The sequence below is a fragment of the Alligator mississippiensis genome, chromosome 8, assembly GCF_030867095.1.
Source record: "Alligator mississippiensis isolate rAllMis1 chromosome 8, rAllMis1, whole genome shotgun sequence".
NCBI lineage: Eukaryota > Metazoa > Chordata > Crocodylia > Alligatoridae > Alligator > Alligator mississippiensis.
The window spans coordinates 55,183,808-55,198,116 of record NC_081831.1 but is presented as its reverse complement, the minus strand read 5'-3'; the positions used below and the strand labels follow the sequence as shown (position 1 = coordinate 55,198,116).

General features: G+C 40.5%; 1 protein-coding gene across 6 annotated transcripts in view; it reads left to right on the top strand.

Annotated features, from left to right (window-relative positions):
- DACH2 (dachshund family transcription factor 2) overlaps positions 1-14,309 on the top strand; it is a 564,418-nt gene that overhangs the window by 443,589 nt on the left and 106,520 nt on the right. For all 6 annotated transcript variants that reach the window (XM_059732736.1, XM_059732734.1, XM_059732735.1 and 3 more), the window contains 2 exons: positions 1,384-1,539; positions 7,921-8,093. In XM_059732736.1, the coding sequence (XP_059588719.1) occupies positions 1,384-1,539; positions 7,921-8,093 (329 nt within the window). The remainder of the gene's footprint in view (positions 1-1,383; positions 1,540-7,920; positions 8,094-14,309) is intronic.

Genomic DNA, 14,309 nt, shown 5'->3' with positions numbered 1-14,309 from the left:
GTTATCATAAAGAATGTTGAATGTTTTTATGCTGTTGCTTTCATCTTCAATTAAAACACATTTTCTTGTCTGCTGCCTCTGTCCATTGCATCATAACAGTGTATTACTGATTCTATTTGAAATTCCAGTTAATAAAGTCTAGACAATGTCAATACCACAGATATACATTTAAATGCTAATCTCTAATTCAATTTAAAACATTTGGCACCTGGGGATAAGGATAGTACCTAGATTACTCTCTTGGTCTTTTCTGTCCCAGAAATAGTCAGCTTCTTAAAAATATCCATCTTTAGCATTTTGTTTTGTGCACTGGATTCATTTCAGAATATGTACTACCCTGGTCTACCTAACTGTTGTTTAGTAGGCATATTTGATTGTACATGTGCCTGCTTTAGTTGTGTAGGGATTGCTAAAAGCCAGTATGAAATAAAATCTTTTTAGAACACTAAACAAGTTAGTATTACACTGCTTGATCTGACATACTTTGTTTTCTGCCTTAGACTTTAATAACTATGAACACAAATTTATCTAAATGCTAGACTTAAATGCCTTAGAATTAACTCTCACCAAGCTCAACATTGGACTCTTTTCAGCATGGTCTGAAGTTAGCATTTAAACAAACTCCTTTCTGGTTTCCCATTTACCGGTCTAGGAGTGAAGAGCTATTAAATTCTAATCCTTGTACTAAACTGATACCTTCTGTGCCCTAAAGCAAGTTACTTCAAATCCTTGCATACGTTTTCTCACCCTGGTAGATCAGTACTAGGTGGCACCATCTTTATTTAGTTTTTTTAGCAAGTTCTATTTGAAACATAGTACTCTCCTAGCTCTTCTAAAATATATATATAATGGTAAATAATTAAAGAAATTAAGTCTTTTAGTTTTTGATCCAGCATGGTAGTTGATATTAGCTGAGCGTAACCATTTCATTTCTCCAGGATCAGTCCATACTGGACTAGGGGCAGTGTAGTAAGTTCTGTGATGTTTTTCAGTTAGAATTTGATGTGCTTGCCTGTGATGGTAGCAAATGGGCATGATGACCCAGAAGATCTCTTTCAGTCCTATAGCCCTAACTGTGTGCCTTTTCTTCTTGGGTCTTTGTGGCCCTGAACATTTAGCTTTCCCTGTTTCCAGTAATTGGTACGGTTTGAGGTGAATTATGATGGAATTTTCTAGTTGTGTCATTTGTCCTTGTTGCTGTTTACAGAATTACTTTTTTAGGTGCCTTTTTGGTGCTACATCCTCAGTCAGGTACAATGTATTCTAAAATAAAATTTGAAATGCAAACAGTTTTGGACAATTAAACCAGTTTCAGTAAATCCCACAACACCTGGTCAAGAAAAAAATGGTATTTACAATCTCTGTACACTTTTCTATTTTCAGGCGGGAGCGAGTCTTCCTGGGATAAAGAGAAACTTCAGTCTCCTATTACAACAGGATCACAGCATGGTGTTGGTCATGCCACACTGTCAGGGCAGTCCAGCCTCGGAAGTGCACATCCCCTCAGTCCTCTCCAGCAAAATCACCTACTCACCAACAGTATGTATAATGCCTTTGTAAAGAAAAAAAAATACATTTTTAGACGCTTTCTTTTGTTCTCATAGTGTTTGGCTATGAAGGATGAACGATCTATAAGCAGTTGCTAAATAATAAATACAGTGTGGTAACATATAAGACATTAGAAGAATTTAGAAACGTGTCATAGATGAATTCTGGCATCTAAGAAAACAATAAGGTGCGCGCACACGCACACACACACACACACACACACACACACAGATGCCACAACTTCATTGAACTGAACTGAACGGAACTGAACTGTTAGAGCCAACAAGTACCCTTTCCTTAGGAAGCAGGGGGAGAGGAAATCAGCACAAGTCTATTCTTCCTCTTCTCTTGGGCAAGGAGGAATGAAAATGTTAGGATAGTATATGTGTTCCCACCTTCATCAATTTAACACTCAAGTTAGCAAAATGAGCATTTGATAGAGACACTAAGCATTTTTACACATGCTCCATAGGGGTGGGGAGAGGGGTGCTTTAATTAGAACAGCTCCAAGAGCTGCTCTAAAAAAAAATGTCCACAGCGCCTCGTGTATTGAGCGTCCTTGCTTCAAAATGGTGGCAGAGATTCTTTAAAGCTCGTTTGAATAGCTTTAGTTAAAACACCTCTCCCACCAAAATGCTTTGCATTTTGAAGTGCAAAGCATGAGGACACTGAATACATAAGAAGTGGAGGCTGCTGGAGCATGCTAATTAGCATGCCAGAAACCACGATATTGAGAGCAGTGGCAAAAGGACATCCCAGGACATTTCTACTGGTGTATTTCCAGGTTTGGCATATGCATGCCAAAACAAACAGGTAGGCAAGCTTAGGAATGCTGCAGCCAGGGGCTGCTGCCCTAGTGTAGTCATATTGGTGCCTGTACACGTGTGGGGATGCTGCTCTGATGCACTGTAATTAGAACGTGTTGGAGCAGGCTCAATTAATCATGTCTGCTGGAGCATGCTAATTAGCACTCAATTAATTGAGTCTGCTCTGATGCACTCTAATTACAGCATGTCAGAGCATCCCCAAACATGTACAGGCACCAATATAACTGCACTACGGCAGCAGCGCCTGGCTGCAGCATTCCTAAGCTTGCCTACCTATTTGCTCTGGCATGCATGTGCCAAACCTGGAAATACACCAGTAGAAATGTCCTGGGATGTCCTTTTGCTACTGCTTTCAATATCTTGGTTTCTGGCATACTTGAGAGAGAGAGCTGTTAGAGACCACTTTGCAATAGCCTCATTGGTGTATATCAAGGTGGGCTGCCTTGTAGTGGGATTGAGCAAGCAGGGTATGCTCAAATGGGTCTTTGCTGGGACATATTGCCAACCTGGTGAAGATATACCCTGTGAGACCTGTTTAACACTGTTTTGCATTTGTACTGAATTGGAATAGAACTAGTGACTTAAGGTGGGTACACCTGACTCTTGGCCTCTCTATATGTTACATTAATGCCTCAATTAAAGTGTTCATTGCACCCTATGTAAGGTGCCATGAAATGGCAAACCAGCCATAAAACCATTCCACAAAAAAGTAAAACATTTTTGAGGTTGGTTTGCGCAGTGTCTTAATTGAACAAGTGGCATGTGTGGGACTACCTCAGGCCTGACAATCACTGGCCCACCATCTTGTACTGGCCCCAGGAGGGGCTGAGGCTGTGGCCAAAAATCAGCTGATTGTCAGTCCTGGCCCTGGAATTGCACAGGGGCAGATTCAAGGCTTCGGGTTGTAGGCACCTGGCTTTCGACTTGCTGGTGCAGAGGAAGCCTGGGATCATGATCCTGGGCTACCCCTGCACTGGAAAGTAGAAAGAGCCTGACTGGGATTTGATCCCAAAATTGTACCTCCTACCACGCACATATGGCAGGGCAGGAGGCATGGTTGTTGGGATTGGGGATTAGATCCCATGGTACCTTTAAATGAATTTGTGCCAGCAAGATGTGAATCAGCTAACAGCCTTGATTAATTTTCTGTTTAGACACACTCTCATAATATTTTCTTACTTCATGAACTGAAGTGTTTTCTTTTATTGCTAACTGAAACCTCCCTAAAACAATATAAATCTTGTGTTTTAGATAATCAGTATGCAATCTTATTTTCACTATTTTAAAATTAATGAAGGAAATTTAGCCTGAAACTTAGTAGGCACTACTAAAACATTATAAATGTATTCAGTTTCTATGTCTTAAAGCTTTTATTTAGATAAATGTGATGGTGATATAAAAATTATGGATCTTCTTCTCTTCTTCCACAGTCTCTCAAATCTCTTGGATTAAGAGTTGTAAAAATCTACTCTAAGTAGTGAAGACTGTGGCACAAATTCTCTGCTGGCCTAACTCTATTGAGTTATGTGGGATTATTACAGCAGAGAATGTGGGTACAAATATTTTATAGGGTATTATATTACTGCCCAGATAACAATATCAAACAAATGCAAGTTAAAGGAATAAAAAAATGTGGATTTTGGAAAATTGTGGAAAGAAGTGGGTAAAGGAATGGGAACAGGTTCGTGATGTTAAAGAAATTTGATTTGCTCATTCTTATTTCTTTATCTGAGATTGATAAGTTGGTTTATAGATACTACTTTTCAAAAACACATGAAAGATCTAGTTTTTTTCAAAAAAATTTTTTAGGAAGAAATATCTCTATCATTATGAATGTGGAGCCACAATTTTCAGTAGAGAAGCCAAGACTGAATATTCCCTATAATATGTGCTTGGCCCCATTCACAAAAAAGTTAAAATCTCTGGGTAATTCTGCCATCTGATTAAGTAGACCACACATTGCTTAACGTAAAGAAGTCTTTTATTTTATGTTCTGTATCTTGGGAATAGGCAGACTTACATAATTGAGAATCTGCACATGTTATACATATGGGGATATTCTGTCCTTCTCTGTTTAGGTAATCCTTCAAGATACTTTTCAGTATCTTTTATGCTAGGCAGTTGTCTATAGACTGTTACAGGGTTTGCTGAATATCAAATGTTATGTCTCATGACTTGCAAGTGTAAGATGTATTTCCTTCATAGTCCTCTGTAATGCTTGATCGATTGTGTCTTAAAACTGGAGCTATGCTGTTAAATTCTGTTTGCAGTTTGCATTTAGTTTGCATGCCAATTGGACTTTAAGTAGATATACAATACAACTCAATGTGGACAGATGGTGATTGGGAGTTTTTGAACTCTGTAGAGTGCAAGGAGAGATTGCTGGGTTGCTATGGGAGAGATACAGTGGAACAAAGGCTTATTGTATAGGGATATACCTAAAACACAGTTGTACTTACCAGTTTTCATGGATTGATCACAACATACAATTCTAGTTCCCCAATCATTTTGCTGCAGCCCTGCGCCTCAACACTGATTGCATGAGAGGCCTGGGAGGAGGAGGGACAAAGGGGTGGCCACCATCTTGATTGCTGGCTGACACTTTGCAGCCCTGCCATTCAATGCTGATTGTTAGAGGGGCCTCAGGAGGTATGAGGGGGCAGCTGCCATCTTGATTACTGGCTGCCCTTCATGTGGCACCACCCCTTGGTATTGATTGGCGGAGAGATCCCAGGTGTAGGGATGAGGGGGTAGTGGCCATCTTTTCTGATGCCCTTCCTGTCCCCCTGCCAGCTGATGCCTTCCCTTCCTGACAGTAAGGACCACTGGCTCCCACTGGGGAGACAGCATTTTATTTTTATTAAGTTTTTGTTGTTGTTATTGATTTAGCAGACAGTTCTGCGAAATCAGCGAATTAAGTAGGTTCCTACTTACGTATGTAAGTGCTGAAAAGAATTTTCAGGATAGTTTGACGTTAAGGGAAATGCCCGTGGGCTCTGTCTTGTTACCCTTCCTGATTAATATTGACAGGGACCATTTTATAAATAAAGGATTCTGAAGCAAATACACCTTCGTTATATATGGGTGTTATAATTATGACTGGCTATATAATAATGTCTTTTTCATGTTTTGCTTAAGGTTTGTGATGAGAATGCCTGCTCTGCCTAAATTCCCTTTGCAGGAAGTTATACGTAGTAAAAAGTCTTATTAGTGGCAGAAACTGTCCTAGTTTTCTTGACAGTCAGGGTGGATGTCCAAAAGTAGATGGGAACAGGTAATTCCTCCCGAGTTAAGGCTTTCCTAAAAGCTAGAGGACTTAAAATTTCCTTAGTTGTTTAGCTTGTTTGTGCTACCTAAGTGTCAGAAATTTTCCCCCAAACTAGGTGTTTTATAGACATGCTCCGGGAAGCCGGGGTGGGGGGGACACTTTAATTAGAGCAGCTCCAAAAATCTGCTCTAATTAAAGTGCCCAGAGTGTCACATGTATTAGTGTCCCTGTCCCTGCTCTGAAAAATGACAGTGGAGGTGCTTTAACTAAAGCTCATTGAATGAACTTTGGTTAAAGCACCCCTGCCACCATTTTTCAGTGCAGGGATGCTGATACATATGAAGCTGCAGTCTGCTAGAGCACAGTAATTACCACACTCCAGCAGACTTGATTAATCGAGTCTGCTCCAACGCGTTATAATTACAACGCATTGGAACAGCCTCTGCATGTGTGTAGGCACCGTAGGTGATCAATTGTTAATGTGATTCAGTACAGAAGCATGTTAAGGGAACACTTTGGACCACTCTGGCAATTTAAAGAGCTTTAGAATGGGTTTATAAATGTCATCTACCAATTTTTCTCATATAAGATGCACCTTGCTTTTGGATGTCACAATGTAGAAAAAAGATGTTTCTAGTGTCAGGACTAGCAACAGGAGCTTCTATAGTGTGGCAGGCTGTCTCTTGGGATGCCACACTTTCTGAACACTCTCTGTTTCCAGGAGGAATTACTCTGTCACACAAAGCTAGGTCCCATGCACTTACAAAGGCAGTAACAAGATTGTTAGTACCGTTCTGTAAGTACTTCTTTATATAGGTTCCTGTAAATAACATTTTGTTTCCACATCACATGCCTCATTCAGATACTACCAAGAGCTCATTTGCTGCTTCAGTACAAGATACAGTGTTCAGCCAAAAGCTACAGCAATGAGAAAGTTAGCACAAGACTCCATCCCTTTATCTTTTGAGCCTGGTACAAGTGGCAGCCATTATTGTGGCTGCATGGCAGGCACAGTGTGTCCAAATGTGCTTCTTTTTTGGCTTCCTTGCTTAAAGCATGCACCCCAATGGTGGGGGGGGGGAGGCAGGAGGGCTATGGCTGACTTTTTTTAGGGAAAAAGGCATGTGTTATATGTGAGAGAATCTGGTTAATTACTCCTTTTTAGGTGGCTTTATGCTGCCATATAGTGTGAAGTATCCTTTGTTTAAGTGATAATCAGGGCCTTTATGTGGGAATAATTTTTCTCTAAAGCTACAACTTTGCACATTTAATTCACAGATTCATCTCTCATCTTGTATTCATCCTTTAGAGGAATACTAATTTTTATACACCTCTCAAATAATTAGGGACCTGCAGAAATTGCATAATCAGGTGATCTCCACAAAATCTGCAGGGGAAAAAGTGTACTTAAAATGCTGGCTCCCCAGTGGAAGCCAGCAGTCCACCCAGCTGTGAAGCCCAACATGAAAGGTGCTGCTGGTAGAAAGGCAAGCAGGCAAGATGGCTGCCAACCCTGCCTCTTACTACTGATTGGCAGAGAAGTCTGCCTGATGTGTGGCCCCACTTTTATCCACCAATCAATGGCAAGAGGTGGGGCTGCATGACAGACAGCCCTATAACCAGTCAGTGACAATGGGTGGGACTGTATGATGGATAGCTTTCTCCATCAATCAACAGTGGGGTGTGGGACCACTGCGCCCCCTTGGCCAATAAGAAGTGTGGGGGGTGCACCATGATAATCCCATGAAAATGGCAGCTGGCTCTGCAGTCTGCCTGCAAAATCAGCTGGCCGCCTCCTCTAGTTGGGTAGACCCCTACACACAGTTCTCAAAATGTTTCATATATATAACAGTTAAAAATATGCATAGGAGTTAAGTATGCACATTGAAAGAATAGACTGTATTATTTAACATATTTCCATTGAGCTGTTTGAATATATCCATACGAGTATCTGCATTTCTTGTGGATTTTTACAACTACCGATGAAGGAGATATTGAGCTTGCATGTATGCGTATTGACTTTTACTTGGCAACTGGATTTTTCTTTCATTAATACAGTTCATAAGTAAGCTTTTAAGATGCAAGTACCATTCGGCATGAGACACTCTTTGTATGACTTTCTAAATATTTTTAAATTACCCTATTACATTAATAATGTGAATAGTTAACTCTTAATATCAACCTAGACTAGTTGCTATTCCTGCAGTATGCCAGTCTTGCTGTTGAAGTAAAGTGTTGGATTATGAACTGAGAATAACCAACGACCATCTTTTTTAGGGATAGATCTGCCATTTATGATGATGCCCCACCCCCTCCTCCCTGTCAGCCTACCTCCTGCTTCTGTTGCAATGGCAATGAATCAAATGAATCACCTCAATACTATAGCTAACATGGCTGCTGCAGCCCAGATGCATAGTCCTCTTTCCAGAGCAGGCGCATCTGTTATAAAGGTAAGAGGTTAATATCGAACTTAAAATCAATTATTATTTATGAATAAGAAACAGATTCACAAATGGCATGAGTAGCTATGTGTTTGTACAGCATAAAGTACACTGGCTGCACAGCTCCTCATGGGAGTCGTAGGGGCTACTGGAATATGAATAAATACTGATGAACACAACTAATAAGTTAAAGAAAAAGTAGCTGTGCTAGTGGTGCAAGTACTAAATGTCATTAAAAATAAACACTCCCACTTATCAGAGGTTGGAGGGTAGACACTGTTGCACATGATGATAATAATAATAATACAAAGGCTATTTGAAAATGTTTAAAAACTAACCTTTGTTTTGTGTCGCAGGTGATTCTAATAATTCAGCTGCGGTGAATCTTGATTAGTATTTGGATAAAAGCTGAGGAAATAATTAAAAGCACCTTAATGGATGCAATACAAACCTTCTTTTTCTAAATGGATAGATACAATATATAGAGACTTTCAAAAAGTTTCTGATGAAGACATATTATTATTAGAAAAGAATTAGTAATAAGAATTGTAAGAGTGACTCCTATATCAGAGCTACATTTAAAAGATGAGAATAGAGTCTCAGCCTGGAAGGAGATTAGAAATAGGTGTGTGATGGATCAGTATTGTGGGTTTGCTGGAGAAGTGTTTGTACTGCAATGCCAACTTTTTTTCTAGAATTCTAGAAAAATTGTATCACATTTTTACTTGAGCAAAAACTTAAAAGGGTGTTATTGATTCTATTTTTTCCATGTATGTGTATTTCTCTAGTTATATTTTAAAATTAAAATGTCCAGTCATGTTATTAGGTAGATATGAGAGTTCAGTTTTCCTCCATTGGTTTTATATATATCTATAGTTTATTATTTTATACCTGTAGCATGTTATAATTCTGGGAATTTGTGGAGTCTGTAGTTCTGATTTTTATGCCTGGTCCTTTCAATGGCTTACTAAAAGTATCATCCCAATTTTATAGGTGAGGTAATTGATGCACAGGGTTACCTAACACCCACGAAATTACATTGTCCCAATATGACAATAGGAGATGCATAATATCCTTTCAAAGGCGGTAGGAAGCATCTCTTACATAGCAGCGACTTCCACAATTTTCACAAGTTATTCTCCCTTTTGGGTGGTGAGCGCACAAGGATGAAGACTGTAGATGCCTTCTGCAGTGAGACTCTTGGATAGATGTAGTATTGTTGTTGTTCTTCATCACTATTTCATAGCATGCTTGCTCTGCTTAAGTCCATATAATAAGTTCACAAAACAATCAATGTTTCAGAAATATTTAATTATAAAATAATAAGGCACTTTAAAATGTAAACAGCATATTCAACTCAGATTTACCTAATTTCATAATTTGATAAATTATGATTCTGCCTGCTTTAAATTGGTATAAGAATGAGCTGCTTTATAAAGGTTTTGAATGAAGTCGTCATACTTTTTATATCACATTTGCCATTTAGAAATAAGCTGTTCGACCAAAATATGCATGATCAGCAAAGTTAACATTTAGTGCTCCAGAAAGAAATGTCATAACTATGAAATTTGATTTCTTCTTGACAGGAACACTGTAAATTAGACAGAGTCACAATGGACAGACTCGCAAAACCTTCTTTGCCATCTATAATATAATCTAATGTGATTACAGCAGCACCCGCTAGCAGTGCTATAGTTAAGGATCTGTCAGTGTCTCCATTTTAAATCCCTACTTCTAGGGATTTACAGTTCAGCTATAAAAACTTGTTCCAACTGAAAGTTGCCCAAAAATTTTATGTTCAGCTAAGTTACAAGAGTACAGAGTAAAATGAATATTATACTGTGATCCAGTACTGTTTTGGTGCTTGTGTACCTTTTAAAAACATTATTCTCATGTCTCTAGACTTTTCATTTGAATAGGACATTCATACAAAACCAGCAACTTTCTACTGAGGTTTTCAGAACAGCTTTACACCAAAGCTATAACAAAAATGTTTATTATACAATGGATTCATTGTGTGCAAATATATATGACTATTTATATGCATTCACCACATACAGTGCTTCATAAATGAAAACTTTTGGTTTATGCTGAGAATACATATTCAGTGGAATGTTGAAAACCTGTCTAAATCTTAATGATATTGAGTTCAAATGACTTTAGCTCACACAGTATACAAATGGATGTTCCAATATAAAAGGAGCATAAATCTCATACCAGTTCTGAGCTTTAAGTCTTTCACCCTTATTGATAATAGATTTTGCACTTTTTAACTGGGCAAGGGTCTTTTCCTAACTTATTTCCTGAGGTTGAACCAGGCCTGCAATTAGAGAGTTGTAGAATGACCTGTATTGATATACAATAAAGACATCCACACCCCAGAGATGTCATTACACATTTAGATTGCTTACAGACTTAAAAAAAACAACCCCAAACAAACAGTGCTTTACGTTAAATTTGGCATGCTCCCATGCCAAGCCCAGCACATGCTCAGAAGAGTCATCATGTTGGTTGGGCCCGGTTTGCCCAACTTCTATAGAGATAGAGCACTGTAGTGGGGCTTTTTGGCACTTGTATCTAGTAGCTGGTTCAATCAGCTATTAGATAAAAACACCAAAAAGCCCTGCTGAAGTTCCTGATCTATAGAGATGCTGCAGAGCTGGGTAAAACTAATCTGCTGCTTCTTCTTGGAAAGCATTTTTTTAAACATCTGTAATCAGCCTTAATCTCCATTTATACAGCCCAAACCCAGATAGACCAAAAAAATATCAGGAAAGGCCTTGCACTACAATTTGCTCAAGTAGTTTGGAAGATTGGAAAAAAGGACATCAGGCAGCTGGTTACAACTCTGTTTCTCAAAGTGCAACTCCTCCAATTCTAGTTCTACTTTAAGTTAGATCTAGGGATCTCACTGCTCTGCTCTGTATTAGTAGAGCAAAACTCCTGATACCTAACTTACCTCTGGGTCAAGATTGGGTTGGTTATTATACAGTCTGTCTCTACTGGTTTTACATCAATTGTCTGTGTCTCCACTGAAATTATTCTCAGTGAGCAGCTTCCTATACTCAGGAACCACCAAGACCTAAAGAAGGAGAGAGAAAATTTGTCTTAAGTCTGTTTTTCCTAGAACAGGAACTCTTTCTTTAATGCAGTTCTACTGTGTGAGCCTGCTTAACTACAGCATTGCATTCTTTAGGGTACAGTTCCTCCAATTCTAGCCCTGCTGTAAATTTGGGAAACCTAGGACTCTCACTAATACGTCTAACACAAGCCATATGGGAAAATTAATAGATTTAGACATGAAGGGTGCCTATACACAAGCACAGAGGCTGCTCCAATGTGCTGTAATTACAGCATGTCAGAGCAGATTCTATTAATCAAATATGCTGGAGTGTGGTAATTACTTTGCTTCAGCCAGCCTCCATGTCTTGTACTCCATATTGGCATCCTTGTGCTTCAAAATGGTGGCAAGAATGCTTTAACTAAAGCTCATTCAATGAGCTTTAGATAAAGCGCCCCTGCCACCATTTTGAAACATGAGACTGCTGATAAATGAGATGCTCTTGGTGCTTTAACTAGAGCAGCTCTCAGAGCCTCTCTAATTAAAGCACCTCTCTCCCTCCCCACTCCTGGAGCATATGTAAAAATGCTGTAAGACTAGAGGGGTATTGTGATTATTACTATTCAAGATATATCATAGGCCACATCCAGACATGCGCAGACATTTGGTTCCCTTAGGGCTACTAGTGGCTATGCCACGCGCTTGCTGGTGCATAGCAAGTTACCCTAGGTGGGATTAGAGGAGGCTGAGGCCAGCACTGGGCTGGCCCCAGCAGCCTTACCTGGGGTCCTGGGGGCCTCCTGGGGCTTAAGCAGCAGCAAACCTGCCACAAATAGCCTGACCAGCAGCAGAGTGTGGCTCTGGCTTTAGGCAATGTATGCTGCCGCCGTGTGCAATGCTCCACTTTTTTATATCCAGTGGTCAAAAAAAACCTTTGCATTCTTCCCTTGCAGCATGGAGAACAACAGAATGTGCAGTATGTGATGCTGCAGACGTGTCTGTGGTGCCGCATACCTCACAGCTGCACTCATCTGGATGAGACCATAGGATACAGACACCAAAGGGTGGGGTTGCCAATCCAAGACAAACTTTTTCACTGACAATCTGAAAACTTTTTACTGACAACCGAACTATTTACTGACATACATTTTTATTGCATGTTTTACATAATGTAAATATAACCCTTCTGACAGACTATGGACAATGGCTGGGTTCAAATTTAGTGTTTTAATACCAACCATAGTAAAAATGGTTGGTTGCAGTTTGTCAGTAAAAGTAAAAAAAGTATTGGGTTGACATCCCTGCCTGACTGCAGCAATGGTCTTACACCATGCTGCTCCAGCCCAGTAGTCTCTTACTCACCCCCACTCCCTGATTACTCTTCCTCTCCACCCCCACCCCGCGCCAAACTGGAACCCACATGCTGCTGCTCTCCCTAGACTTACACCCTCCAGCTCAGCTCTCACTGTCCCAGCAAGGACACCCAAAGAAGGAGTATTTTCTATCTGTTTGTCAGGAAGGGATGCTGTCAGCAGCATCAGCACGTGGCTGGGGAAGGGGAAGGAGCTATGGAGACTCCTGTGAGTCACAGAACCCTGACAAGAGCTCTGTGCAAAGTTCCACTCAAACACCAGATGGTGCTGCTCTATTCTGTCTGTCTTTCAACACTGCTTCTATCTTCTTTCTGACAATGGAGCTTCAGTCAAGCTCCGGTTCTTATTTTTTTTACAATGACTTTGTTTGTTTGTTTGTTTGTTTGTTTTACAGACTTTATGGATAGGTGTTTATAGCCTTTTTTTTTTTTATATGGAGTGGCCATATCTTTATAGACTATTGTCTAACCCTGCCTAGGGGACCATATGATGGTTGCATAGATGACCTTAATATTGGTGTTTCAAAATTTTGAGCTTATCTTGACAACTTTAGTAATGTTCTTTTAAAACAGATGTCTAAAATTGTAATATCTTATCAAATTGCCCATCAAGAATGACGGTGGGGAAGGAGCACCACCATGATGGTGGGGATGGAGGGGACAGACAGACAGGGGTGAGGCCAGTGCTGCACTGCCATCCTACTGTGCCACCATCACCTCCAAGGAGCAGGGCTGGGGTGATGGGGGGAGGGGGTGAGACCAGGAGTGCTGGCCTTGCCCCCCTGCTCCATCCCCACCATCATTCTTGATGGGCAATTTGCCTGGCTGGAGCCACACCCCACCAGGAGCCACACCCCCCCAAGAGCATTACAGACAGAGACAGACATACAGACAAACAGTCTAAGCCCTTGATATATACATATAGAATACTGTGAAAAAATGTCAAATCTTGGAATACTGAGGGCAGCTCCTGTTCTTGCCAGGGAGTTTACTGCAGTAGCTATGGGCTCTTCTGCCCTATTCCTCCAGTCTTTCTTTTTTTTCCTATCTCTCCTCTTATCAGTTCAGTTCCTTCTCTTGCCCCCTTTCATGCCGCTCTCCTTCCTGATATTGTTTCTTTCTGCCCCATGTTCCTCTTCCATTTCTCTTCAACTCATTTCTCCTACTCTCTGTCTTCTGCAGCCTCCTCTCCAGTTTGTTGACAGCAGAGGATTGTAGAGACTGAAATTTGGAAAGGGAGTGATTTCAAGTAATTACAGGCCCTTCTGTCTACATCCTGGCCTACCTCTTTCGTTCTGTCTTCTAGTTGCCTACCCTTTAACCTCATATGTGCTGTTCTCTCCCTTTCTGTGTATCCACACTACTCCCTCCTCTGGTCTGATTCAGCCACCCAGTTCTTGCACCCTACATTGTGCCTAGTTAATCTCCCTTACTCTCTTCCTGCCCTTTCCACCCTCCTGTCCAGCTCACTTCAGCTACAGCTCCTGCCTCATCATCACCAGCTCTACCAAGTCCTTTCAAAAAGGAAGGCAGAAGATCTGTTTCTATAGTATTTCCCTTTGCTCTTCAATATTTCACTCCACACATTGAAATAGAGTAATTTTCTCCTTCTCCATGCTGCCTGGATGTCACAGTGAGGGGGAGTGGCAGGTGACAGCACAGCAGAAGCTCCTCTCAGTTCCTGTGCCTGCTGTCATAGCAGTCCACAACAGGCAGGATAATTTCAGAGAAGGTCCAGCTCAGCTGGTTTAATCTTAGGCTGGAACATACTTAAGCAGAAAAAACTGTCAAA